General features: G+C 55.8%; 3 protein-coding genes across 3 annotated transcripts; all 3 read right to left on the bottom strand.

Annotated features, from left to right (window-relative positions):
* Positions 1 to 517: 517 nt before the first annotated feature.
* On the bottom strand, positions 518 to 1902 carry ATNIH1004_002844 (uncharacterized protein; the record flags this gene model as incomplete). Its single annotated transcript, XM_033567529.1, has 6 exons — positions 518 to 757; positions 818 to 1437; positions 1492 to 1518; positions 1572 to 1685; positions 1766 to 1798; positions 1866 to 1902. The coding sequence occupies 6 exons, from the start codon at positions 1900 to 1902 to the stop codon at positions 518 to 520; spliced, it is 1071 nt and encodes a 356-aa protein (XP_033429524.1).
* Positions 1903 to 2929: 1027 nt separating this feature from the next.
* Positions 2930 to 4279, bottom strand: ATNIH1004_002843 (uncharacterized protein; the record flags this gene model as incomplete). The annotated part of the gene is made up of 3 exons (XM_033567528.1): positions 2930 to 3238; positions 3308 to 4143; positions 4192 to 4279. The coding sequence occupies 3 exons, from the start codon at positions 4277 to 4279 to the stop codon at positions 2930 to 2932; spliced, it is 1233 nt and encodes a 410-aa protein (XP_033429523.1).
* A 627-nt stretch (positions 4280 to 4906) lies between these two features.
* On the bottom strand, positions 4907 to 23823 carry ATNIH1004_002842 (Nonribosomal peptide synthetases (NRPS); the record flags this gene model as incomplete). The annotated part of the gene is made up of 4 exons (XM_033567527.1): positions 4907 to 11944; positions 12011 to 19969; positions 20030 to 23323; positions 23386 to 23823. 4 exons carry the CDS (start codon positions 23821 to 23823, stop codon positions 4907 to 4909), a joined length of 18729 nt encoding a protein of 6242 aa, XP_033429522.1.
* Positions 23824 to 24414: the final 591 nt, after the last annotated feature.

Raw genomic sequence — 24414 nt, 5'->3', positions numbered from 1 at the left:
ATGAGTAGAATGCCTGAGGTGTAAAAAAGTGGCCGAAAACATAATGCATGTCAGCCACTGACTGCCAAGCAGCAACAAGTGTGCACCACCACTGGATGCTATGGTCATGTCACTAAGATCCTCAAAGCCTCCGATTTCTGAGCGTAGTGAACATATTTGGAACTTTAACTCTGGCATGTTGATGGTTCGCAAGTGGTGAACAAAACAGAGTGTATATCCGCAGAGAACACTGGGGCATCTATGCAATGGTAAACGGCAAAACTTGGAAGGTGTCATGTATCAGGAGATGAGAAGGCCACTGCAATAATAATAATTATTCTTTAGATATATAATTATACTGTTTGATCAAATCTCTCCGACTGTAGTAGCAGATACAGTCGTGGCAACCTAGCTGTAATGCAATGCAGATAATGTACGTATGACGCATAGAGTCTAATTAATCTTGAGTACATCGGAATCCGTTCTGCTTCTGTTGACCAACCAAAGAACAGAACTTTATTCCCTGCCCTCCAGGTCCCTAGCACATGTCTGCATCCGGTGACACATGCCAGAGCCATTCAGCGTCAACTTTTGCTATCCCCTTTTGAACGTCTAAGAGAGCTTGCGACAGATTTTTGCAACCTTGGCCGGGGCCATCAGTGCTAAACTCAAATGTGTCGCCGGTAGATTTCCGTGTGATCGACCGAATAGGAACCAACATCGCCGCAGTTCCGGTAGCTAGGACCTCAGTGAAATAAGGAAGCTCCGAGTACGAAATCTATCCATTGGTCAATAATAATGCCGACCTAAACTAGGCTTTTTGAAAAATAGGTCTTACCGGGCGAACCTCCACTGTCCATCCGAGCGATCTGGCGAGATCCAGACAGGTAATGCTGGTGACACTTTTCAGAATGGAGCGACTGCTTGGAACGACGACCGTGAATGAGTCACCGGTCTTCTTCAAACCTATGAACGCTGAAGTACTGAACTCATCAATCTGGGAGTTGGTTCGACTATCGAGATGCAACGTGATGGAGAAGCCCTCGGCACGTGCCTGATCACTCCATTTTAGGACCGGGGCATAGTTCCCACCGACTTTGACATGGCCAACTCCCTTGGGAGCGGCTCGGTCAAGATCGTCCAAGATCAGAGCCTGAAGTGGGTGAACCCCGTGATAGGCTTTATAAGGTTGGACGTAGATACAGAACTTGTATCCCATGCCAGCCGAGACGGCGAGGAAAGGGTCGGACCCGAAGACTAAAGGTCGGATGTAAAGAGCAGCGTCAGTGTCATGCGGGGGCACATATTCCGCATTCCGAACTATAGCCAGGTTAATGCTACGAAGAAAGAGATCCTCTGGAATCGTGGGGATGGCGATGGTGGAACAGGAAAGGGCCAAGCGGGCCGCATGGTCTTTGGGTCGGAAGACCTGAATCTGGCCGTGGGGATCACGGTAGGCTATGTGCGTGTCAGTCAGCTAATCAAAGATAAGGGTCTTCCGCCAGCTCGCACCCTTCATGCCCTCGAAGGCTTGCTGACCTAACAGAACAATGAGACATCGTTTTAGGCACTCCCGATCCGCGGTACATTACCATAGTTGAGTCCTGGCGCAAGACCGTGGATTTGCAGTAAAGGGTCTTCGACAAATCGAGGCTCAGACCATTTGCCAGTGGAAGCGGAATAGTCGCACTCTACATGGCCATTGACTAAAATGAGGCGAAAGACTTTCAGTCACCATGTACATTGATTGATAGGTCAAGCATAGTAGTCGTCGGAAATTTCGTACCATCCATCGGCACAATGGCCAACTTGTCCCATTCTGGAAAGCGATATATATTAGTATCCTATAAGACCATTCCTTGGCGAACAGGTAGATAGCAGCCCACCTAGAGATTGAAGAGGTGGAGGGGGGAACGGTGCCATGGTGTATCCCTTTGCAGCCCAATAGAAGAGAATTAGAAATGCTGAAAACTATGATGGGAGTACAGCAAGAATTTAGTGGAATAGATATTGGAATACAAATCCCCGGGCTACGTCGCTCAGCTATCATGTAATATAAATCGCCATTTAAGGACGCGGAACTTATTGTTCGATGTGATAATGGGCAGTGCAAGTAGCCTGGCTACGGAGTATCTATTTCCTAGAGAATTAATTACTCTTTTCCCTTGGGGCAGGAGGATACAAGAAACGATACGTCTTGTATGGTATTGTAATACAAATACCTCAATTTCAAAACAATAAATTCATGTGACAGAATCAATACAGCAAAGTAAAAAACAACAGCAGTATCCAGGGTGCTACGCAGACCAGGCACTGAAGGACGGGGGCCAAACAGAATCAGTGTCTACTTCAATGCAGGAAATTGCCTCAACTTCTCAGCCCTATGTATTATATTGTGCTAGGCAGAGGAAACTAACTATTATAGGTAGCCTTATGCCCCACTATCTGCCGGGAGCTTCGCTAAAAGAGCCAAGAGACTGTAAGTTAAGGTTAAGGTTACGTAACTGGTCATACTAGGGTTACATTAGGGTTCGGAAGATATTGGGTCTCCGACTTTGGTGGGTCGAGACATGTATAGTACATAATTTTTTCGCCATGTAGTATGAAGCGGCAAGATAATTGGTTATCGGTCTTGTGGATTCTAAAAATGACATCGTATAATAGTTTGTGCAGATGAATATTAATTGCAGTTCAGCAATGACAGGAATGTGAGTTTGGCAGGATTTGTTTTGGGAGGTCACTTGTATCAAGGTCTGTACAATACACATGTACTAGTACCTGTACTATATGCACCTCGTATTCCTAGTGAGAAGCGACGGTCCGTTGTAAATCCCGTATTGGTAAGTGGCTTGGAATCTATTTTGAAATCATCCGCGTTCCAACGGGGATTGGAGAACCTAAATCTATGCCTAGTCTAATGAACAAATCCGAGAATGCAACTTCCTGCCGGTCACTTGCGGCGCATGCAATGGACCGGGAACCGACGCGTGCGCTCGCGCAGCATGGCTACCCGCTCCTGCAGGGTCATGGCGGTTTGGAGGGTCCCGATAGGAACCATGCATTTCGCAATATACTCGTAGTCCTTCCGCAGTAGTCTAATGGTAAGCATGAGATAATCGATGTTGCAGAAGACGAGGGCTTGCTCGTCCGTGTAGCGCGACCGGTCCTTTAACAAGGCCTGCGGATGGTCCCGCCAGTGTCGTCGCGGATGTAAATGATGCGAGGTGTGGTAGCCGTCGTTGAAGCAGAATCGATTACTCTAGAAACACACACAAAGGAAAAAGCGGATTTAGAATCATGCATTTAGTCACGGAGAATGGGAACTCACCGATACATCAATCAAGGTGATACTGGAGCGAAAGTCGGAGGTAGGATCCTGCGGATCTACAAATGCATGCTGGCCCCAATTCCCCGCCATGAGGCCCAAGCGGAGCGTCAGAAGTGGCAGGAAAAAGACACAGAAGGCAGCTCGGGCATTGCCATATCTCCACAGGAGATAGAGGAACAGGTAATTGCTCAATTCCCAAAAGGCAGCCTGAACTGCGTACGCTCGCTTCCCACGGCGCCAGAAATACAACGGCAGCTCCAGCCAAATGAGAAAGAAGAAGCGGCCCACGTAGCACGCGAAATCAAGGGGGGAGTCCCGATCATACCACATGGTCGAACTTAAATCGTCCGGCCCATTGCCCTCAACATGATGATGCTTCACATGATGGTAGTAGTAGGAATGCCAGGTGTGACCGAGCAGCGGATCTAGGATGTAGGGAAAGAGCCAGTCAACCCACCGATACGAGGGTGCGAGAATTCCGTTGAGATGGATGTACTGGTGCTTCATCAGTGTGTAGGTGCCGGTATACCAGACATGAAGCACCCAATGGAGGAGGCCATGCACCCAGGTGAAGTGGTAGCAATGAAGCCAGATAGCGCTGGGGATCGAGGTGGTGAGGTAGAGGAGAAGATGTGTCACCATGACCACATCGGTGGGAAAGCGTGCGGCGCCTTGCGCCCAGGCGATATAGGGCTCCAGGAGATACTTCCGAACGATGGCGGGGAGTTGGACGCGAAGGTGGTGCGTCTCCCAGAACTGGAACACGGTTGGGTCAAAGGCTGCATGGCTGGGATCATTGAGAGCATGCAGCTTTTGGATCGTTTCTGGCGTACTTTCTACACCGGTGGTGAGCTTTGTAAATACGATGGCCACGGAGTACTCACCCTGCCCTTCCGAGTTTTGCAGAAGCTCCCGTAACACCAGCTGGTCAGGGAGCGTGGAATAGGGATCGATCGCGATGGGCTGATCCATAATACAGCCAACACGTTCCAGGGCTATTCAACTGTGAGGGGAAGCGACATAAGACCTGTGGAATCCACACCACCAGAAGTTCCTCGAACGAGCAAAAAATAAGCTCGAACTTCCAAGGCGAATCAAGAACTTATGAAAAGAAAAAGAGAAGAGGGAGGATTTGGAGGTTGCAGGCAGTTTAAAGTCGTTCTATTATTCGGTTAGCATCGCCCCTCTTTAGCCGCACACACTAGAGCCGGCGCATTCAAACCCGACAATACTTTTTGTAGCGTATTCTGTGCGATTTTCCCTATTCCTTATTCCCTAATGTCTATTATTGTACCGAAACAGAGCCTGGTTATATGGCCAGGCAGATATTAAGAAGTCAAGACGAGTGGGATGTATTTTAAGTTCAAATTGTTTTGATCCACTAGGGCAAGGAGTCGACATTGTGACACGACGAATGCAGCGGAAAAAATACAGAGTTATAGAAGTACAATATGAAAGCAAGTGGATAATTCCATAAAAAGAAAAACAAAATAAACAACACACACAGTTTACGGACCGTAAATATGGAACACCGAAAAATCAGAGTACCCAGTCCGCCACGAACGATTGGAATAGGCGGAACTCATCATGAAGAGAGTCTCATCTTTCTTGAGTCTGTAGCAAGGCCTCGGCCATTCCTCGGACGGAAGAGCGATCCAGCAGATCCTCCACTGCGATCGGATATCCCTCCTGGCGCCAGATCGCAGCCAGCAGTGCGGCCGAGATCAAATCGCCCCCCACCGCGAAGAAGTCGGACTCCCAGCCCAGTGGTAGGTCAGGTTCTTGAAGAACACGCCTCCAAAGGCCGTAGATAGCTGACGCCAACTTGTCCATTGCCCCCTCTTGGTGCGGAATGAGAGCCGTCGCCGTCGTCATTGTATGTTCATGGCCATTAACACGAAACACCGGACCCTGTGCGTCAGAAACAGCACCTGGTAGAGGAAGTATTGGTCGGTGGCTGATCCATTGAGAGGGTAAGCCATGCACCGTGGCGGAATCGGGATCGCAGATGGCCTGAATGGTGTCACAGAGAAGATCCAACAGGGTGGATGCTGTCGATTCGCCCACCGATTGCGACGAGGTAAGGAGCAGAACCTGCATCTGGTTCTCATCCAGTGGAGTCGTCTTAATAGCAAGGTCTGCCTCATCTGCTGCCGGACAAAAATCGCCCACGGTATATGGTCTGCCATCGAGCGACACCGCGGACAATTGCTCGATGTTTTGATGTTGCACGATGCTGCTAAAGCGCGTGAACGGAGCCCAGGGGCTACAGCGTCGGACGACCTCGCGCATCCCCATTGAATCATGCGCCATGCTGGTTATATGCTGGGACTGCACCTGGTGCAGGAGATCCGCGACGGTGGTGGTGGAGTCGATGGAGACGCGGACCGGGACGATATTGAGGCAGGGACCGACGATGCGCTCAATGGCTGGCCCGGGGACGTTGCGGCCCGAGACAACATGGCCAAAGACCACATCGGTCGTGTGCGACAGGGCAGAGAGGACCGTGGCCCAGGCGGTCTTGAGAATGGTGGCGAAGGTGATTCCCGAACCGGATACGGAGTGAGACTGGATAGGGATCGTCCGTGTGAGATGTACGTCGTAGATATTGCGATAGTCCGGTTTCGAATGCGCAGCGATATTGGTCATGGTCGAATTGGCCAGCAGACCCTGCCAGTAATTCACCGACTCCCGGCCGTGGTGGCGAGCGTCAATGGCTGCCACATAGTGGGCAAAAGGAACATCTGGTACGGGTCGTTGCCCCGCGAAGACATCCCTTAAGCTCTGCCATATCTGCGGCAGACATACGCCATCATACTGGCCGTGGGACATTCGGATGATGAGGCGATGGTGTTTCTGGTTCCCCACCACGATCAATTTGCTCAACGGATCTCCCAGCTGCAGATCGTCGGATGCAACATCCTTCTCACACAGCTCGGCGCCTAGCGAGTTAATGTCGCGGTCCGTTTCGTACCATTCAATATCTGGAGTAACCTGCATGAGCACCACCTGGTAGAAACGGTCGTCCTGTGCCGTGAACACGGTACGGAGGATCTGATGCGCCTGCAGGAAGCGTGTCCATGCATCTTGGACAAACTCGGCCGTCCACGGCAGGGGCCCCTGTCCATCCAAGAAGAGGTAGTTGAGGAGGCCTCGACTCTTCAACATCGAGTGTGCAATCGCCAACGCCTGGAAATCGGTCACCGGGAGAACATCCGCAATGTTGTCCGGGGTGGTCTTAATGTCTCGCGCAATCTGGGCAAGGGAGTTGGCTCCGACGTTCGGGGGGAGGAGGGAGAAAGGTTGGTAGGAAAAGTGGGATCCTTGGATTTCTGGGAACTGAGCCTCGACCTGCGTGGCCATATCCGAGAGAATCGGCACCTGGAAGATGGTCTGGACAGAGAGGTGCCATCCCCGTGCCCGTGCGAGGCTGGTCAACTTCATGGCAATGATCGAGTCGCCTCCGGACCGGAAGAAATGATCCCCAGTTCCAATCTGGTCCGCGTCGACATGTAAAACTTTGGCCCACAAGTCGCGAAGTTGGAATTCCACCGCTGTGCTAGGCTCCTGTTTCACGCACCCGTCTGCGAGTGAGTAGGTCAGTGTCTCCCCGGGGGACAGGGAGAGCACTAGTTCGCGTAGTTGTCGGCGATCCGCCTTCCCATTCATTGTCAGGGGCACTCGTGCCAGGGGGAGAAACATGGATGGGATCATGTATGAGGGGAGGCACTGGCTGAGGGTCTGTTGCAGATGGATCAATTGATCATGCAGCTCCGGGATCATGTCCATCACCTCGGCACGCCCGCTGCGGTGGCTGAAGTGCAGGAAAGCCACCACCACCTGCCGCTGGAGGGCCGGATCTCGCACGGCGTCGACCGTGGCATGGGCCAGAGTGGGCATCGACCGCCGGATCGCATGCTCGATCTCGCCCAGTTCGACTCGTTGCCCACGAACCTTGACTTGTGTGTCCTTTCGCCCCACGAATCGAATGGTGCCATCTTCATTGTAGCGAACCAGATCGCCCGTTCGATAGAAAACCCGGGGTCGTCGGTGGATATCTCCGCTGGGTGGCGGCGCCCAGGGGAGGCTCTGGAGGAATGCGCCTGCGGTCTTTTCTGCATCATGAAGATACCCCCGAGCCACCGTCGGGCCTTCGAGGAGTAATTCTCCCACACAACCGATTGGCATGAGGCGATTGGGGTCCTGCGGGTCCGCCACCCAGTACAGTGCCCCGATCGCAGCTCCCAGGTTGGCCGGATCACTCGTGGCGGTGGCCGGAGGGGCCCCGGAGCAGTAGACTGAGCATTCTGCGGGACCGTAGCAGACAATAAGATCCAGGACGCTGTGCCATTTGCGGACGGTGTCCCACGTCGACGCTTCACCCCCGAGAACCAGGGTTTTCAGGGACGGGATGTCGTCTGCCGGTAGCAGGCTGGCGACAGTAGGGGTTAAGAATGCCCAGTTGCACTGGAAGCGATTAATGGCGTCCGACAAGGCGTTCAGACGATCGTGCTCTGAGGGGACGCAAATACAACCGCCACGTTGCAAGGTCGTGAAGATATCGGCACAGCTCACATCAAATGTGTAGGCGGCGAACTGTAGGAGCCGAGTCTCGGGGCCGATCCCCCAGCGTGTGCCGTGGGCTTTGGAACTCGAACAGAGAGAGCCGTGCTCAATGACGATTCCCTTGGGCTTACCCGTACTACCGGACGTAAAGAGGACATATGCGGCGTTTCGAGGACTCAGATCGTGGGGGCTCAGGTCCATCACCTCGGGAGAGGAGACTAAGCTGTCGATGAAGTCCTCCGTCACCTTCACTTCTTGTATGTGGGCTGAAGACCCCAGGATTCCCTCGTGGCGTGGTGCACAAAGGAGCACGGGCGCCTGCGCGTCTCTCACAATGCTCTCGAGACGAGCCTGGGGATGCGCTGGGTCGAGATTGACACACGCGCCTCCGGCCTTCAGAACGGCCATCTGAGCCACCACTGCCCACCGGGACTTGTCAAAGCACAGAGGAACGAACACCTCAGGTCTCACCCGGAGGTATCGTAAATGCCGCGCCAGGGTGGTGGAGAGAGAATCCAGCTCCGCATAGGTCAGTTGCCCGTCCCAGGCATCGACCGCGAGGGCGCCTGGCCGGTCTGAGACCTGCTGGTTAAAGATCTCGGGCACGGTGGACTCGACCACCTCGGGATACGTTTGGTTCCACTGCAGAACTTGCTGCCGATCCTTCTGCATAAACAGGTCTATCTCCGCAATGCGAAGGCCCTCGTTGCCCGTCCTGGGGAGCAGCTGCTGCACAAGATGTTCGAGCTGGGACATCATATTCTGGACCTGCCACACAGAGAGTACAGATTCGTCGTGCCGAGCCTCCAGGTGGACTTCGGTTTCCCTAGGGTAACATTCCACCACCAGCGGGTAACTATCAAAGCCCTGCAGTGGAAGCTCTACTTCTTCACACCCGGGGAGAAGGTCATCGCCGGGTATGACGTCCGATGGCGGTTGGATGACAAACAGATTCTGAAATTCGATGGCACGCGCGCATTCAGCGCTCACCCCAGCGATATTTTGTAGCCCGAAATGCTCGTGCGGGATCATATCCGTGGCCTGTTCGTGGATCTGGTGCAGGAATCCACCGACGGTGAGCTCAGCGGGGAACCGGACCCGCACCGGCACAGTGGTGATCATGGGGCCGACCATCTGGTCGATGCCCGGGACGGGACTATTGCGACCAGATAGCGTCATGCCAAAGACCACATCCTCCGAGTCGGTATAAAGGGAGAGGAGCAGGGCCCAGGCCGCGCGCAGAATCGTGGCCTTGAGGACCGGAGCGCCTGTGGAAGGCGGGAAGGGGATCGTATGCCGAGTTGCGCCCCGGACTGACGGGCGATAAGATGACGATGGCAGTTCCGGGAATGTGGATGGACGTTGGCCGGCCAGCTGCGCTGCCCAGAACGTCCGCGTGGAGTGGACATCTGTGTCTCGGAGATACTTGATGAAGGCGTTGAACCCGGGAGGATTGGGACAGCTGCCGTAATTATAGGCCGATTTGACCTGGTCTAGGACCCGTGGGAGGGACCACCCATCGTACAAAGAATGATGGGCAGTCCAGATAAAGTGCCCATCGGCGGTGATGGCGTAACGCGATAACGGTGCTCCATATGTGATGCCTTCTTGAGAGTCCGACTCGAGGTATTGATGCAGAGTCTCCGCTGTTCGCCATTCAATACCCTCGGTCACCACCACCTGCAGCAACAACCCGGCATCCGTGGTCTGGATCAATCGGGTGCGCAGGATAGGGTTTCTCTGAAAGACCATCTCCCACGCAGATTGAAACCGGTCGATATCAATTGAAGGACCGAGGCGGAGGATGCGTCGGAAGACATAGGCACCGGGATCCCGGAGAGAAAGGGCCATCATGCCCTGTTGAAGAGGTGTCGATGGGTAGATGTCCTCGATAGAGTGGGAAGGAATACGATATCTGGCCCCGACCTCATCCAACAAGGTAGATCGCTCTAAGGGATTGGGAAGCAGTTCAAACGCACTCACGCTCCTCTCGTGAACGACTTGCGGGTTGCGTGCAGCAAGAGCGCCGGCCAGATCCGACAAGACGGGATGGCGGAAGATATCTGCCACGGTGATGATGAGCATATCGTCGGACGTGACGGCAGCGATTTTCATGGCCGCGATCGAATCACCCCCGACTTGAAAGAAATCGTCGTCCGCCCGAATCTGGTCTCTGGGTACCTTGAGAACGCGATGCCATACCTCTTGCACCTTCTTCTCCAACACGGTGCTGGGCACTCTGCGACGGTCTTCCAGCAGGGAGTACGTTTTCAGTGCCGGGTCCGACAGGGATGCGCCACATTGGCGAAGGAACTGCCGGTCCATCTTCTTGGCGGAGGTGGTCGGCATCCAGTTCGTGGGAAGGTAGAGCGAGGGCTGCATGTATAGAGGAAGGACCCCAGTCAGGGATGTCTTCAGATGGCCGAGTTGGCTTCGAACCTCCGGTGTGATCTCCGCGAGAAAGTCTCCCGCTCCCACACGGTTTGGTGGACAGATAAATGCCGCCAGCAGGGCCTGCTCCTTCTCACCGTGCGGCAGGACCACTTCGACGGCGACGTGCGAGTTGGAAGGGAGATGGCGTTGGATTTGGTGTTCAATCTCCGCGAGCTCAATGCGCTGTCCCCTCAACTTGATTTGCGTGTCTTTTCGTCCGAGGTACGTAATGGTCCCATCCGGGTTATAGCGGACCAGATCCCCCGTCTTGTAGAACCGACTTTGGCCTCGATCTGTCTTCGGGGAGAAGAACGCCGGATCCGTGACGAAGACCTCGGCGGTTTTGGCCTCGTCATGGAGGTAGCCCCGGGCCAAGGTTCCGCCTTGGACCAGTAGCTCTCCAACGGATCCGATGGGGGCCAGCTGCTGATGATTCCCCGGGCGAACAATCCACGAGAGAGAGCTCACGGCACGGCCGAGGACATTGCGGTCCGTGGGGCTGGCGAAGGTGTTCATCACGCAGAAGACACAGGTTTCGGTCGGCCCGTAGCCGTTCATCAGGCGGAGGTGACCTGCCCAAGTCCGGATGTTGTCCGGATCCAGCGCTTCTCCGCCCAGGATGAGTGTGGTGAGACCGGGCACCTGCTCTGGCCGCAGAATGCGGATGACGGACGGTGTGAGGAACGATGTATTGACCTGTAGTCGCTGAATGGAGCCGGCAATATCGCTCATTCGCTCGGCCTCGGACGGAATGCAGATGCAACCCCCATAGGCGAGCGTGGTGAAGATCTCCAGGATACACGCATCGAACGTGAACGCCGCGAATTGGAACATGCGGGTGGCTGCACTGCATCCAATTTCTCGACCGTGGTGAATGACACTGGTACAGGCCGCCGCATGCTCCATTACCACCCCCTTGGGGGTGCCCGTGCTGCCCGAGGTGAAGAGTGTGTATGCCACATTCGTCGGGGACGGAGCCCGGTCATGTATCAAGCCATCACAGCTCTTGCCCAGCCACATATTGGATGACGCCGAGATTACCAGGATCTGGGGCACCAGGTCCGTCACCAGCTTTGCCGTTCCCATGGCCACCAGGACCAGCTGTGCGGCACTCTGGGCGACGATGGCCGCCAACCGCTCGGGGGGGTGCGCTGGGTCCAACGGCACAAAGCCTGCTCCTGCTTTTAGGATCCCGAGCATTGCCACAATGGCCCAGGACGACTTGTCAAAGCAGATCGGGATGAGATCTTCGGGTCCAAGGCCCATGTTGACAAGAACCCGAGCGAGTTGGGTCGCCTTTTTGTCCAGCTGTGCGTAGGTCAGGTCTACATCCCAGGAGGCGATCGCGGGCGTGTCGGCAGCAGCGGCTCTGGCACGGCGCTCAAAGAGCGTGTGGAGACACTCCTGGACGGTGGCCGGAGAGCTGGCGTTCCATATCCCGACTTGCTTGCTCTGTTGCGGGCCGAACAAGTCGACCGATTCAACGCTGGATCGAGGATTAGACACAATGGAAGACAGAGCTGCAGAGAGTGCCTCCGACACATGTTCTGCGTGCTGGGGAGACAGCCGGGACGTCAAATATCCGAGTTGCACCGTGAAGACGCGATCGGTATGAGTGATATTGACCGTGATATCGTACTACAGATATGATTTCAGTTAGTTCCCCGTCCCACTGGGACAGATAGGAATCATGGTCCAACTCACCTCGGTAGGATCCTCTCCCTCTATATACCCAAGTCGCAGACCGTCCAGGACGAGGTCCTCCACATCCCGCCGTTGAAAGCTCACCACGGTATTGAAGAGGGATTGACCCGCCACCCCGAGACGGTGCTGGATTTCCGCCAAACCGACGTGCTGGTACGACAGTGTTTTCAGATACTCCTCTTGCAGGCCTCGGAGCGCTCCGAGGACCGGTTTGCGGCGCATCTCCGCTATATCCATCGCACAGACGAGCATGTTTATGAACGGCCCCACGGCACTCTCGATACCTGGCACCGGAATCTCTCGACCCGCCGTCAGGTAGCCAAAGCAGACGTGCTCTGTCCCGGTATAGGCGGACAGGACCAGCGCCCACGCCAGGCGGACAACGTTCGCCAGGGTGACATCATTCTGTTTGCAGAATCTCCGTACCTGTGCGGCATTCGGCACGGAAACGTCCACATGCCGGGTTTCCGGCACCGTACTCGGGATGGAGGACTCTAGTAGGGCGGGGACGTGGCACGGTTTGACGTCGCCGAGATGAGTGGCCCAGAACTCTATGGCCTCTTCCGCCGGCAGCGATTGGATGTAGGCAATGTATTCACTGTACGACGTCGCCGGGGTCGACGGCAGCTGGTGCGTGTACGCAGTCATGAGGTCGTGGATAAGCAGCGTCATTGCAGTCCCATCCATGAGGGCATGGCTGATGTCGAGCTTGAAATACAAAGCCCCATCGGGGGACTGGATGACGGCCATGCGATGCGGTGGCTGGCTGGCGGAGACCGGAAGCGGGTTCAGTCGACGCAAGGCTGCAAGTGCATCCTCGTCCGAGTGGGCATTCTCCAGGCGCAGGCACTGGGCCTCGTGTTTGCGGAGGACCATCTGGTCGAACGGCCGGCTGGACAAGCGAGCCAGAAACACCGTGCGGAGAATACTATGGCGATCAACGACCTGCTGCCAGGCCGACAGCAGTCGCTGGGCTTCCGCGGGCTCCCCGCGGATCGAGTCCAGGCGCATAATCGCATGGTACCGATATGTCTCTTCCATGCGAGTTTGGCTCAAAAGGATCCCCTCCTGGAGGGGGGAGCACGGATAGAGATCTTCAATATCCTCCATGGCATATCCCAACTCGGGCAGCCGCTGCGTCGACAACTCGTCCAAGCGGGGATAAGAGATGGGTAGCAGAGGATAGTCACTGCGAGTCAGCACGACATCTGCGCTGGCGAGCTGCTCAGAGAACTCCTTCAGCATCTTGGTGTAGTTTCCAATCCAGTCGTCAATCCGCTGCTGGTGTTTCATCTTCCGATGGAAGGCAAAGGTGACCTGGGCACATCCGTGGATCACGTAGACGTTGATCTCAAACAACGTATACCGTCGAACGCCCGGTCCCACATCGCCTTCATGAAAAGGGACTCGCTGGAACAAACCGTCTGCTCTCTCCAATCCCTGATACAGCCCCAGATAATTGAACAGGATCTCCATCGGCATGTGGTTGGCAAAGGCTCGCACACCTTCCTCGTGGAGATATTTGGACGCAAAGTATGACCATCCGTTCGCCGGGAGCTCCTTTCTTTGGTCCTTGACGCGTCGAACCAGCTCTACGGCCGTCTGATGGGGATGCACGGGGACATGGAACGGAAAGATGGTGGTGAACCAACCGACCGAGTCGGACAGATCAATCTCCGCGAGCGGCCCGGTCACCGCAGGCTGCCGTCCATGGCCTTCATTGAAGACCGCCGGGGGCTCGCGGCCAAACGTCTGAGCAAACGACAAAAGGAGAGCGGCAATGAGGACGTCCAATGGCTCTGTTCTCATCGATGCGTGGCAGTGGGTAAGCAAGAGCTCCGTTTCTTGCCGGGTCAATGCCACAGCCCGCTGCACGGTCTCTTCGTGCTTGTTGGGAACATTCGTCATGCCCCAGTAGTCGTAATTTGCTGGTGGAATCGCGTATGGTAAGGCCAGACTCGGTGGAAGGTGGCGCGTGGCATAGTCGGCTTGGAGCTGCTGCCAGCGCTGGAAGGAGAACGGGACGAGGCCCGGAGGAGACGCATTTGCGGCCAACGAGTCCTCCAGTTCCTGGAAGAGGATGCGCCAGGAGACCAGGTCGATGACCAGGTGGTGCGCAACCAAGAAGACCAGCGACGGACGTCCCGCCATAGTAAACACGTCCACAGCGAAGACCGGTCCGTTTTGGATATCCAGCTCTTCCTGCGCGCGCAAGGCGAGCCCGAATGCGTCCTCCTCGCTGGCAATCGCATGCTCCCGGAACCGATACGATCCCCGAGTTTGACTGGGGATCATCTGTGTCCATGCGCCGCGATGAGACGAGCGGTATCGTGCGCGCAACATGGAATGGCGCTGCACGATCTGGTCCGTGGCGGACCGCAACTGTTCAATGGACCGGGGGCGAGTCAGCCGGAGCAAGAAGCTTTGGTTGAATCGATTGGCCGACAGATCCGTTCTTCCCTGCGAGATCTCCTCGAAGTAGAGCTGCTGAATCGGAGTCAACCCGAAAGGAGTGTCCCACTGCTCCGTGGCCTGATGGGAGGCACGACGGTCGACAACACTCTCCGCCCCTTGCGCCAGTGCGGTAATGGACGAGCTGCGCATGACGTCTTTGAAGAGGATGTGGATTCCCTCGTTGCGGCAGAGCACCACCAGCTGCATGGCCGTGATGGAGTCACCGCCGAGATTCAGGAAGGACCGGCCCCGCGACAGGTGGTCGTCTCTGGGGATGTTCAACACGCGCGCAACTACATCCCGCAGGCGCTCCTCCATCTCTGACCCCGAGGCAGAATCCGCAGGCCGATCCCCGACTGCGTCGGCTTCCTCCTCGACCACTGCTCTCCGGTAGGTGTCATTATCCAGACTGTCCACCCACCGCGAGACCATGGGCCGATCCACCTTGCGCGATGCCGTCCAGGGAAGGTTGGGGCACACGAGCCAAACCGATGGGATCATGTAGTTGGGGAGCGTGGTGGCCAATCTGTCTCGAATGGTGGCTATCTCGGTAACAGCCTTTTCTCTATCTCCGGCATCGCTCAGCGGGCACATATCCACCCCCGTGGAATGATGGTCCAACACCACTGCCGCGAGAACGACGACCGCAACGAGCTTCTTCTTGCACGGTCCCCTTGTGGGCAAGAGCACGACGCACTGCTGGACGAGTGCATCGCTCTGGATGGACTTCTCGACCTCCCCCATCTCCACCCGTTGCCCGTTGAGTTTAATCTGGCTGTCCTTGCGGCCGATGTAGACCAGGCTGCCATCCGGCATCGACTTCACCAAGTCTCCCGTTTTGTACAGTCGTGTCGTCGGGACCGCCCCCGTCCGCCATCGCGGCGGCGGAATGAAGGCTCGGGCAGTCTGCTCGGGATCGAGATAGCCGCGAGAGACCAAGGGCCCTTCGATCAGCAGCTCCCCAGTGCAGCCCACCGGCACCAGGCGGTCGCTGTTGTCGGGTTCGACCACCCAGAGCAGACATCCATGGCCGTGTCCGATATTGGCGGCGGCGATCCCCTCGCGCAAGACCGAAAAGGACGCCTTGACAGTACATTCCGCCGGGCCATAGCTGTTGACCAACCGCACTTGGTCCTGCCATTTCCGGGCGAGATTGTTGGTTACAACCTCGCCGATCAAGCCCAGTGTTCGCAGCGTGGGCACCTCCTCCGGGGATAGGAAGAGCGCCACCGAGGGCGTCAGGAACGCAGTCGTCACGCGCAGCCGGTTCATTGCTCCCGCCAGGTCATTGAGCCGGTCATGGTCGGATGGCACGCAGACACAGCCGCCCCTGCAGAGGGTGATGAAGATCTCACTGTTGCTGGTATCAAACGTGTAGGCGGAGAACTGGAGGACGCGAGAAGCGTGGTCGATCCCCAGGTCGGGGTTGTGGGCCACCAGGGAACAGACTCCTTTGTGCAGCACGACGATACCCTTCGGTTTGCCCGTGCTGCCAGACGTGAAATTGATCATAGCGGCATTGTCCGGCGATGCACGCGGGGCCAGAGCCGCCGGGTCCTGCTTGCGCAAGGTAGGAAATAATGCGGGATCGACCACGACAATCCGATCCACCAACGGTCGCACTTTTCGGGCGTCGGCGTGCGAGCCAGCGAGAACGACCCGAGCCTTGGTCTGGTGGATGATGTTGGCCAGATGCGGTGTCGGGTGGGAGGGATTCATGGATACATAGGCCGCGCCGGCCTTGAGGACCGCCAGCATCGACACGACAGCCCAGGCAGACTTCTCAAAGCACAAGGGTACGGCATCTTCCACCTCCACTCCCAAGACGACCAGATGGGTGGCGAGTTGCGCAGACAGTTGATCCAGTTCGGCATAGGACAGGGACGCATCCCAGGCGTCGATCGCAGCGGCATCGGGGTGCTGCGTGGCGCGATGATGGACTAAGCTATGAATGCAGTCGTACGTAGTCTCAGGCACCGTGCCGTGATTGTTCAACGAGTTGATGTATCGCATGTGTTGCTGACCGAGCATGTCTACTTCCCTCAATGGTTTCGTCGGCGTCGCCAGAAGGGTCGCAAGGGTGGTCGACAAGGTGGACGCCAACAAGTCGGCCTGGTTGTCCGACAGGCCGGTGCTCCAGTAATTGATGGAGACATCAACCGCGTCCTCACTAACGGTAATGTTAACTCCCAGGTCGTACTCGGTTGGATCACTGCCGCTGAGATACTCGATTGTAATCGCATCGTTGGTATTCGACTCGACCATGGGGCGTTGCAGAGAGAGAATTGTATTGAAGAGGCGTTCTCCAGACAGTTGGAGGGCATGCTGCACTTGGGCCAAGGACGTTCGTTGATGCGGCAGCGAATTGAGGAAGTCGTCATGCATTCTCCGGGTGATCCCCAGCAGCGTGGCATCATCATCCACCTCCGCCCGACACGCCAACATGCTGATGAATACGCCCACGGCATGCTCCACATCCGAATCCAGACCTTCCGTGTCACGGCCAGAGGAGAGATATCCAAAGACGACATCCGATTCGCCGGTGTACGCGCGAAGGACCACGGCCCAGACGGCCTGGAAGATGTTGGCCAGCGTCACCTCGTGGTGCTTGGTGAAGCTCTGGAGGCGGGAGAATGTGGCCTGTGCAATCGGAATATTGACAACCCGCAGTTCCTTGGTCGGTTCTGGGTGATCACACAAGGATGGGAAGACGACTGGCTTGGCCCCTTCCAGATACTGGGTCCAGAAACGCAGCGTGGCCTCGGTGGACTGGCGTTGCAAAAGGGCGATGTAATCTCTATACACCGGCCGTGGAGGTAACTCCGCACCGTAGGCGGCCGCCAGGTCACGCAGGATAACGGCCATGGATGCGCCATCGATCACGGTATGGCTGATTTCCAGGTTGAAGTACACGACACCATCGTCGTTCTCGAAGAGGGCCAGGCGATGCGGTGGGACCGGTGCGTGGTAGTCCACTGGGTGTTCGTACGGGTATCGATGCAGGCTGTCCAGGTCCTTCACCGTCTCGATTCGGGGGGTGTATTCCTTAAGAACCAGCTGGCTGTACAGCCCTTCTTGCGAGAGTCCCTCGACAAAGAACGTCCGCAGGGCGGGATGTCGAGCAACGAGACACTGCCACGCCCGCCGCACACTGTCCAGAACGACGTGGTCTGCATGGTCCTTGGCGCGGATGGCGCAGACTGCGTGGAATTTATAGGTCTCTGGTGCCTGCGACTGGCTGATCAGGATCCCCTCCTGCATCGGAGAACAGGGATAGGCATCCTCCAAGTCCGCTACTCCCATGTATCCCAGTTCCTGGGCCAATGCCTCCAGGTCTGCGCGATCCGTAGTGGGCAGCAGTGCAAAGGGCTGGAGTGTGGTTGAGCCATTGCTGGGAGTAGAGGGAAGGCCTGTCGCGTCCATGGTGGCTTGGCTCGCTATCTGGCGAAGGGTTTTGCTCTTGAGGATAGTCTTCACGGCCACCCCAAGGCCTCGGGATCGGGATCGGGAGGCGACCTGCATGGCTGTAATGGAATCACCGCCCAAGGCCAGGAAGCTCTGGTCCATGGAGACTTTGGTCACTGGGATATTGAGGACACGGCTGATGACTTGTTGGAGGTCCGTCTCCATCTGGTTCGCCGCACGACTTGTTTCGTGCGGATCCAGCCGGACGCCCAGGGAATCCTCCTTCAATGTCTCTACCCAAGCCGTGACGGTTGGACGATCCGACTTCCCGTTTCTGGTCATCGGAATTGATCGGACAACCAGCCAGGTGGAGGGCACCATGTAAGCCGGTAGGAGAGATGAGACTCGCTGTCGGATGTCCGATAGATCTCTCTGGGTGTCCTCGCTATTGCCATGCTCGAGAAATTCGACGCGGCTGCTTGTATCCGGGGCAGACGATGGGACGCAAGGATTCTTGAGTGCAACCACTGCTACCAACTTTCCCTTCAACGGACCATCTTTGGGTACCAGCGCCAACGCATTCTGCACCGCCTCGTGGCATACAAGAGCGTGGTCAATCTCTCCCATTTCAACCCGTTGGCCATGCAACTTGACCTGGTGGTCTCGACGCCCAATGAAATGGACCGAGCCGTCGGAGTCGTATCGAGCCAGGTCACCGGTCCGATACAAGCGGATTGGACCCTGGGCTGCATCGGAATCAAACTCGGCGAGCCATGCGGGCGGGGGGATAAATACGGCGGCTGTTTTGGCGTCATCCTTGAGGTAGCCTCGCGCAACTATGGGCCCTTCAATGAGAAGCTCTCCGACAGCACCCACAGCACACAGGCGAGATGGATCATCGGCTTGGGTGATCCACATCCGCGCCCCGAGGCCGTGTCCAATATTCCGGGGGGAAGCGGATCGCGGCACGCCCTGGAGCCCCGTGGACCAGACAGAGCATTCCGCCGGACCGTAGATGTTTACCAGATGGGTATTGTCGGCCCAGGCGAGGATATTCTCCTCCCGCACCGCTTCACCCCCCAGTGCTAATGTCCCGACGCCCGGGACTTGCGATGGGTCCAGAAGGCTGACCACGGACGGGGTGAGATACACCACCGTGGTGTTCATGCGATTGATCACTCCCGCGAGGTCATTAAGCCGCTCTTCCTCATTCGGGATGCAGAGGGTTCCGCCGCTCATCAGGCAAGTGAACGTCTCCCCGATGCTTACGTCAAATGTGTACGAGGCAAATTGCAGCACGCGGGCGTCTGGGCCGTAGTTCATGGCCGGGCCATGGGCTTGGGCACTGCTGCAGATTGCACGATGCTCGAGGACGATTCCCTTCGGCTTTCCGGTACTCCCAGAGGTGAAGACAACAAAAGCGGGATGCACCGGTGAAACAGTAGAATAGTCCATCGTCGCGCGCGGATCGGCTCGCAGATCGTCGACACACCGCGGCCCAATCACGAGCACGGTACGGACCAGACCTTGAAAGAGTGATTCATAGCCCTCTGCGACGAGGGCCACAGTGGCATCGCATTGCCGGAGCATCTCCTCTCGGCGATTGGACGGATGCTCGGGATCAAACGCAACGCACGCTCCTCCGGCTTTGAGCGTGGCCAGCTGGGCGACAACCGTCCAGCACGACTTGGAAAAGCAGAGGGGCACAAGCGTCTCCGGCCCGACGCCGTTTTCTTTTAGAATTAGGGACAACGATGTGGCGGTGTGATCCAGCTCCTCGTAAGTGAACCCGCCATCCCAGGCATCAATGGCTCGGGCCCCGGGGCGCACCAGGGCTTGCCGGTGGACCACGTCATGCACACAGGCACTCATCTCTTGCCATGGATCACGATTCCAGCTTGCGATCTGGTGGTGGTCACGCTCACTGAGGAATTCCAAGTTGGATAGTGACGAATTATGGCTGTGGATTAGGGTATGAACGGCGGTGCGGAATGTCGCAACGACATTCGCGCCCATTGCATCGCTCAGAGTCGCAGTGAAATATCGGAGAGTGAGGGATACACGTACCTTGGAAACAAAGACATTGACCGAGACATTATACTGAGCGTCATTAGTCGGGAGGGATCGAAAGCCGGGAATAATGAGTAGGGAAACAAATACCTCTGTCGGGTCGTGCTCTCCCACGACTTGGAAGCGGATCGTCCTGTCTGGATCTCCGCCAGAGATCTCCTCTCCCAGAGAGCTCTGGAGAGACAGGATTGTGTTGAACAAGGCTTGGCCCGTTCCCAGAGCATGTTGGATCTCCGCTATCGAACAGTGCTGATGGGACAGACCCTTCAGGAATCCATCCTGCGTTTCCTTGATCAGAGTGGCAACGGTATGGTCCGAAGAAAGACGCATGCGATAAATCATCATGTTGATAAACACCCCAACTGCATCACTGATGTTCGGGACGGGGAGGTCACGGCCGGCGGTAAGATATCCGAAACAGACATCATCTTGGCCCGTATAGGTCTTGAGAACCAAGGCCCATGCCGCCTGAAATACGGTGGCTGGTGTAACATTGTGTGCCGCGCAGAAGGCATGGATGGCGTCGGCATTCTCCATGTCGACCGCCAGCTCATGCAGTTTGTTGTCGTCGGTGATATCGTCATTCACCACCGGGAAATGGCATGGGGGCACATCCGCCAGATACTCCGTCCAGTATTTAAGCGACGTATTGACCTGCAGACGCTGCAGATAATGGATATACGGGGCATATTTCACCGTCTGACGGGGGTCTACGAGCAGGCCTCCATACGCCTGGCTGATATCGCGGAGCAAGATCAAGATCGAGACACCATCAATGAGAGCGTGACTAATGTCGAACGTACAGAAGGTCTTGCCCTCTTTGATGGATGAGACAATGAAGGTGACTGGCGGTTGGAGAGGCTGGTCCACCCTGGTATACAAACCCAACTGTTCCCAAAATGCGTTCTCATCGTCGTGGCTCCATTCGACAACCGCAATATGGCTCCTCCTCAGCACCACTTGATCACACAGTCCGTCCTCGGCTTCCGCCTCTACAAAGACGGTGCGCAAGGCAGGGTGGCGATCGGCCACTTGTTGCCAGGCCCTCTGCAACCGTTCCCGTCTCACAGGCTCTCCTGGTGGAGGAAGGACCTCGCAGGTAATCCGCAGCTGGTACCTGTCTGGGTCTTGCTGTTGCGCCAGTAGAATCCCACGCTGGACGGCCGAAATGGGGTATAGATCCTCCACATCGTCAGTCCGGAGACCTAACTGCGAGATTCTCTCCTCATCCCATGCAGCAGCCGGTGCATCATCGCCGTCATTGTCGCACTGAGCTTCGATTGGCTCGTGCTCGGCCATTCGCTGGGCCATGTCAACTAACGTCGCGCTCTGCAGTATATCCTCGAGCTTCATGGCGCCCGCACCCTTCCGGCGCAATTGATCCAACAACTGCATTGCCTGAATAGAGTCTCCCCCATTCTGGATAAAGGACCTGTTCAGCCAGACATGCTCTGGGTGTGGAGCACCCAGAATGGTGCTGCATAGCGCTTGCAGCTCTCGTTCCTGATCTGTCGACGCTGGGATCCTCTCGACCTCCGCGCTCTCACTCCGGCCGGTGAGCAAATGGAAAATTTTCAGCGGCATGTCCGCCACCCAGTGCTGGACCATCATCCCATTCTGCTTTCCGGCAATAGTCAGGGGAATGGACCTCACGGGGGCCCAGAGAGTCGGCTGCATATAACTAGGCAGCTGCTCCGAGAGAGCTTCGGCGACGGCCTTGAGCTCGACCATCGCGGACTCCATGTCCTTTGTTGCAACGAGCTCGACTGTCGGCGATGTTTGTTGGAATTTCCTTAATGAGACCACGGCACACAGCTTTCCATGACCAGGTCCTCGGTTGGCCAACGCCACGGCCGCTTGTTCCACCAGGGGGTGAGCCACAAGTCGATGCTCGATCTCCCCCAGTTCAATCCGGAGACCGCGCAGTTTCACTTGGCTATCTTTTCGGCCAATGAAGTGCAAACTACCATCCGCATTGAATCGAGCCAGATCGCCCGTCTTGTACAGCCGAGACAAACCCGATGGCTCGGCGGGGCTCCATGTGGTCGACTCCAAGAAGACTTCCTTAGTCTTTTCCGGTTCGTTCAAGTATCCCCGGGCAACAATGGGGCCTTGGATCACGAGCTCCCCGGGGGCGCCAATGGGCATGAGACGCTCATGGCTGTCTTTGCTCACGATCCAGCAACACCCGCCCAATGGATAGCCGATGTTGGCGGGACTCGTCTGGAGCGAGAGTTGGGGATTCAGCGTGGCAGCGATCGAGCATTCGGTAGGTCCATACCCATTTGCCAGACGCAGATGTGATGCCCAGGTCTGGATATTCTCTCTATGAACCGCCTCACCCCCAAGAGCCAGGAACCGGAGTGTGGGAACCATCTCTGGTGTCACGAGCTTCACCAGGGAGGGGGTGAGAAAGGCCCACGTAACGCCGAACTGTTGAATGCAGGACGCGGGCCCTTTGGAGCGCTCTTCGTCATTGGGCATACACACACACGCTCCTGAAATGAGTGAGGTGATGATCTCCAAGATACATACGTCAAAGGTGAACGAGGCCAGCTGCAGAACACGGTCCTTGTGGCTCATCCGCGAGGCTTTCCGCTGCGCCAGAGAGCCGGCAAGGAACTGGCGGTGTTCGACCACGCAGCCCTTAGGCTTTCCTGTGCTTCCCGAGGTGAAAATCACGTATAAGGCGTTGGAGGGCTTGACGGTGGACGGGACCCTTTCCCCTCCGATAGGCCCGGCCGCAGGCTCAGGTTGCAGCAGCGAGTCTACAGACCCACGATGGATGGGCAGGACGCTACCTTCAAACCACCCCCAAAGGGGCGTGTATTCTGGCGCAGTCAGGATCAACTCGGCGCGAACCTGGTCGACGATCTCCCGGTGCCGTGCTGGGGGATGTGATGGGTCAAGAAACAGAATTGCACCGCCGGCCCGGATCACAGCCATCATGGCGACAACCGCCCAGGCCGACTTGGGAAAACATAAGACGACAATCGACTCTGGCCTTACTCCCTTGGCCTTCAGGTGGTGGGCGAGTTGTGCGCTGAGAGTATTGAGCTCCTGATAGTTGAGAGCCACCTCAGAGGTGTGCACGGCAATATGAAATGGTCGCTCCCGAACGGTTTTCTCAAACATTGCACCCACACAGTAATCAATGGACGCGCTTGGAATGCTGCTCCAGGATTGTAATTGATGCCACACCTGCGGATGGAGCAGGTTGATATCGGAGAGCTTTTGGGAAGGGTTGGCTATTATTTCCCCGAGAATCTGGCTGATAGTGGCAGCCACAATAGTCGCATAAGACGGCGCCACATGGCCTGTGTTGTAGAACAGGGACATTTGCAACCGTGGTCCATCTGCCATTACATGCAATGACATATCAAACTACATGGAATGTATTAGAGGACCCGAATACATACATTTAAAGCAGGGAGGGGAGTCCGTACTTGATCCAACTTGCAGTCGATTTCGTCGGTTGTTTCAACCACGCAGACACAAGAATTACATGGTAGGGATTCAATCTGACCTAATTCAATATTCCTAGTACTATTCTGGATCGATCCAACCAACTCAATCAAAGTTGCCTCATCCTCTACCGATGTCTCGATGAGACCACATTGGAGGTTGGCACCATGAGTTTTAGCCAGGGATGCCGCACGAATAGTGCTATCCCCTGTAAAAGTCTTCAAAATAACAGTCCATACCGTTTGCACTATAGCCTGAAGAGGAATATCATCCTTCCATGTGGAATCCCGTAGTAATTCGCTGGAGGGACATTCAATATTGACTTGTGCTTGCGCAGCCATAGAAGGCTGCGCTTCCCCATTCAGGAGTGCCGGAAACTCCTGTATGGATGATTCATTGATCTCAGCCTTTTGTGACATGATGTTCTGTTGGAGCGGATCAAAGAAGAGGGAGGTGGTGCGATATGTGGCATACAAATCACTTGAATTCGGATATGAGAGGGGAAAGGAACCAAAAGCAAGTTTGCAAACTATGTCATTTCTACGATCTTTGTAATCGCTGCTTGCGTGTAAATATATACTAAGTTTATATTGCTATCCTCGTATCGTCCACAAACGGCTCCTTTGACAGTCCGTTCGTATCGGGGTTATTGTCCTTCCCGCTGTCGAGGACTGAAGAATCGCAACACGTCTGGTACTCTCCTAAGCAAACTAGTACTAGAATCTGACCAGATCCTAATCAATTAACGAAGCCCCCACCGGTCCTTTCGTAGATTTGGACCCTTTTTCAAAACATTGCCGGTATACCTCCGGAGTACTCCGTATATACCTCGCAAATGCAATACCCACATGTTCTGACGGGTATTATATGCAACTTAAATCAGCGTTTACAACTAATACAACAGATTGTATTTACCATACGCTGCTTACTCCACATGATACAAGGGCGCATCAGTACCAATACAACGATCTAGCAATGTATCCTTCATTCTCAAGATCCCTCATTATTTC

This window comes from Aspergillus tanneri (assembly GCF_003426965.1).
Source record: "Aspergillus tanneri strain NIH1004 chromosome Unknown AapTan_1_pilon_pilon_pilon, whole genome shotgun sequence".
Taxonomy (NCBI): domain Eukaryota; kingdom Fungi; phylum Ascomycota; class Eurotiomycetes; order Eurotiales; family Aspergillaceae; genus Aspergillus; species Aspergillus tanneri.
Note: the sequence above shows the minus strand (reverse complement) of the source record. Positions and strands in the feature narration are given on the sequence as shown.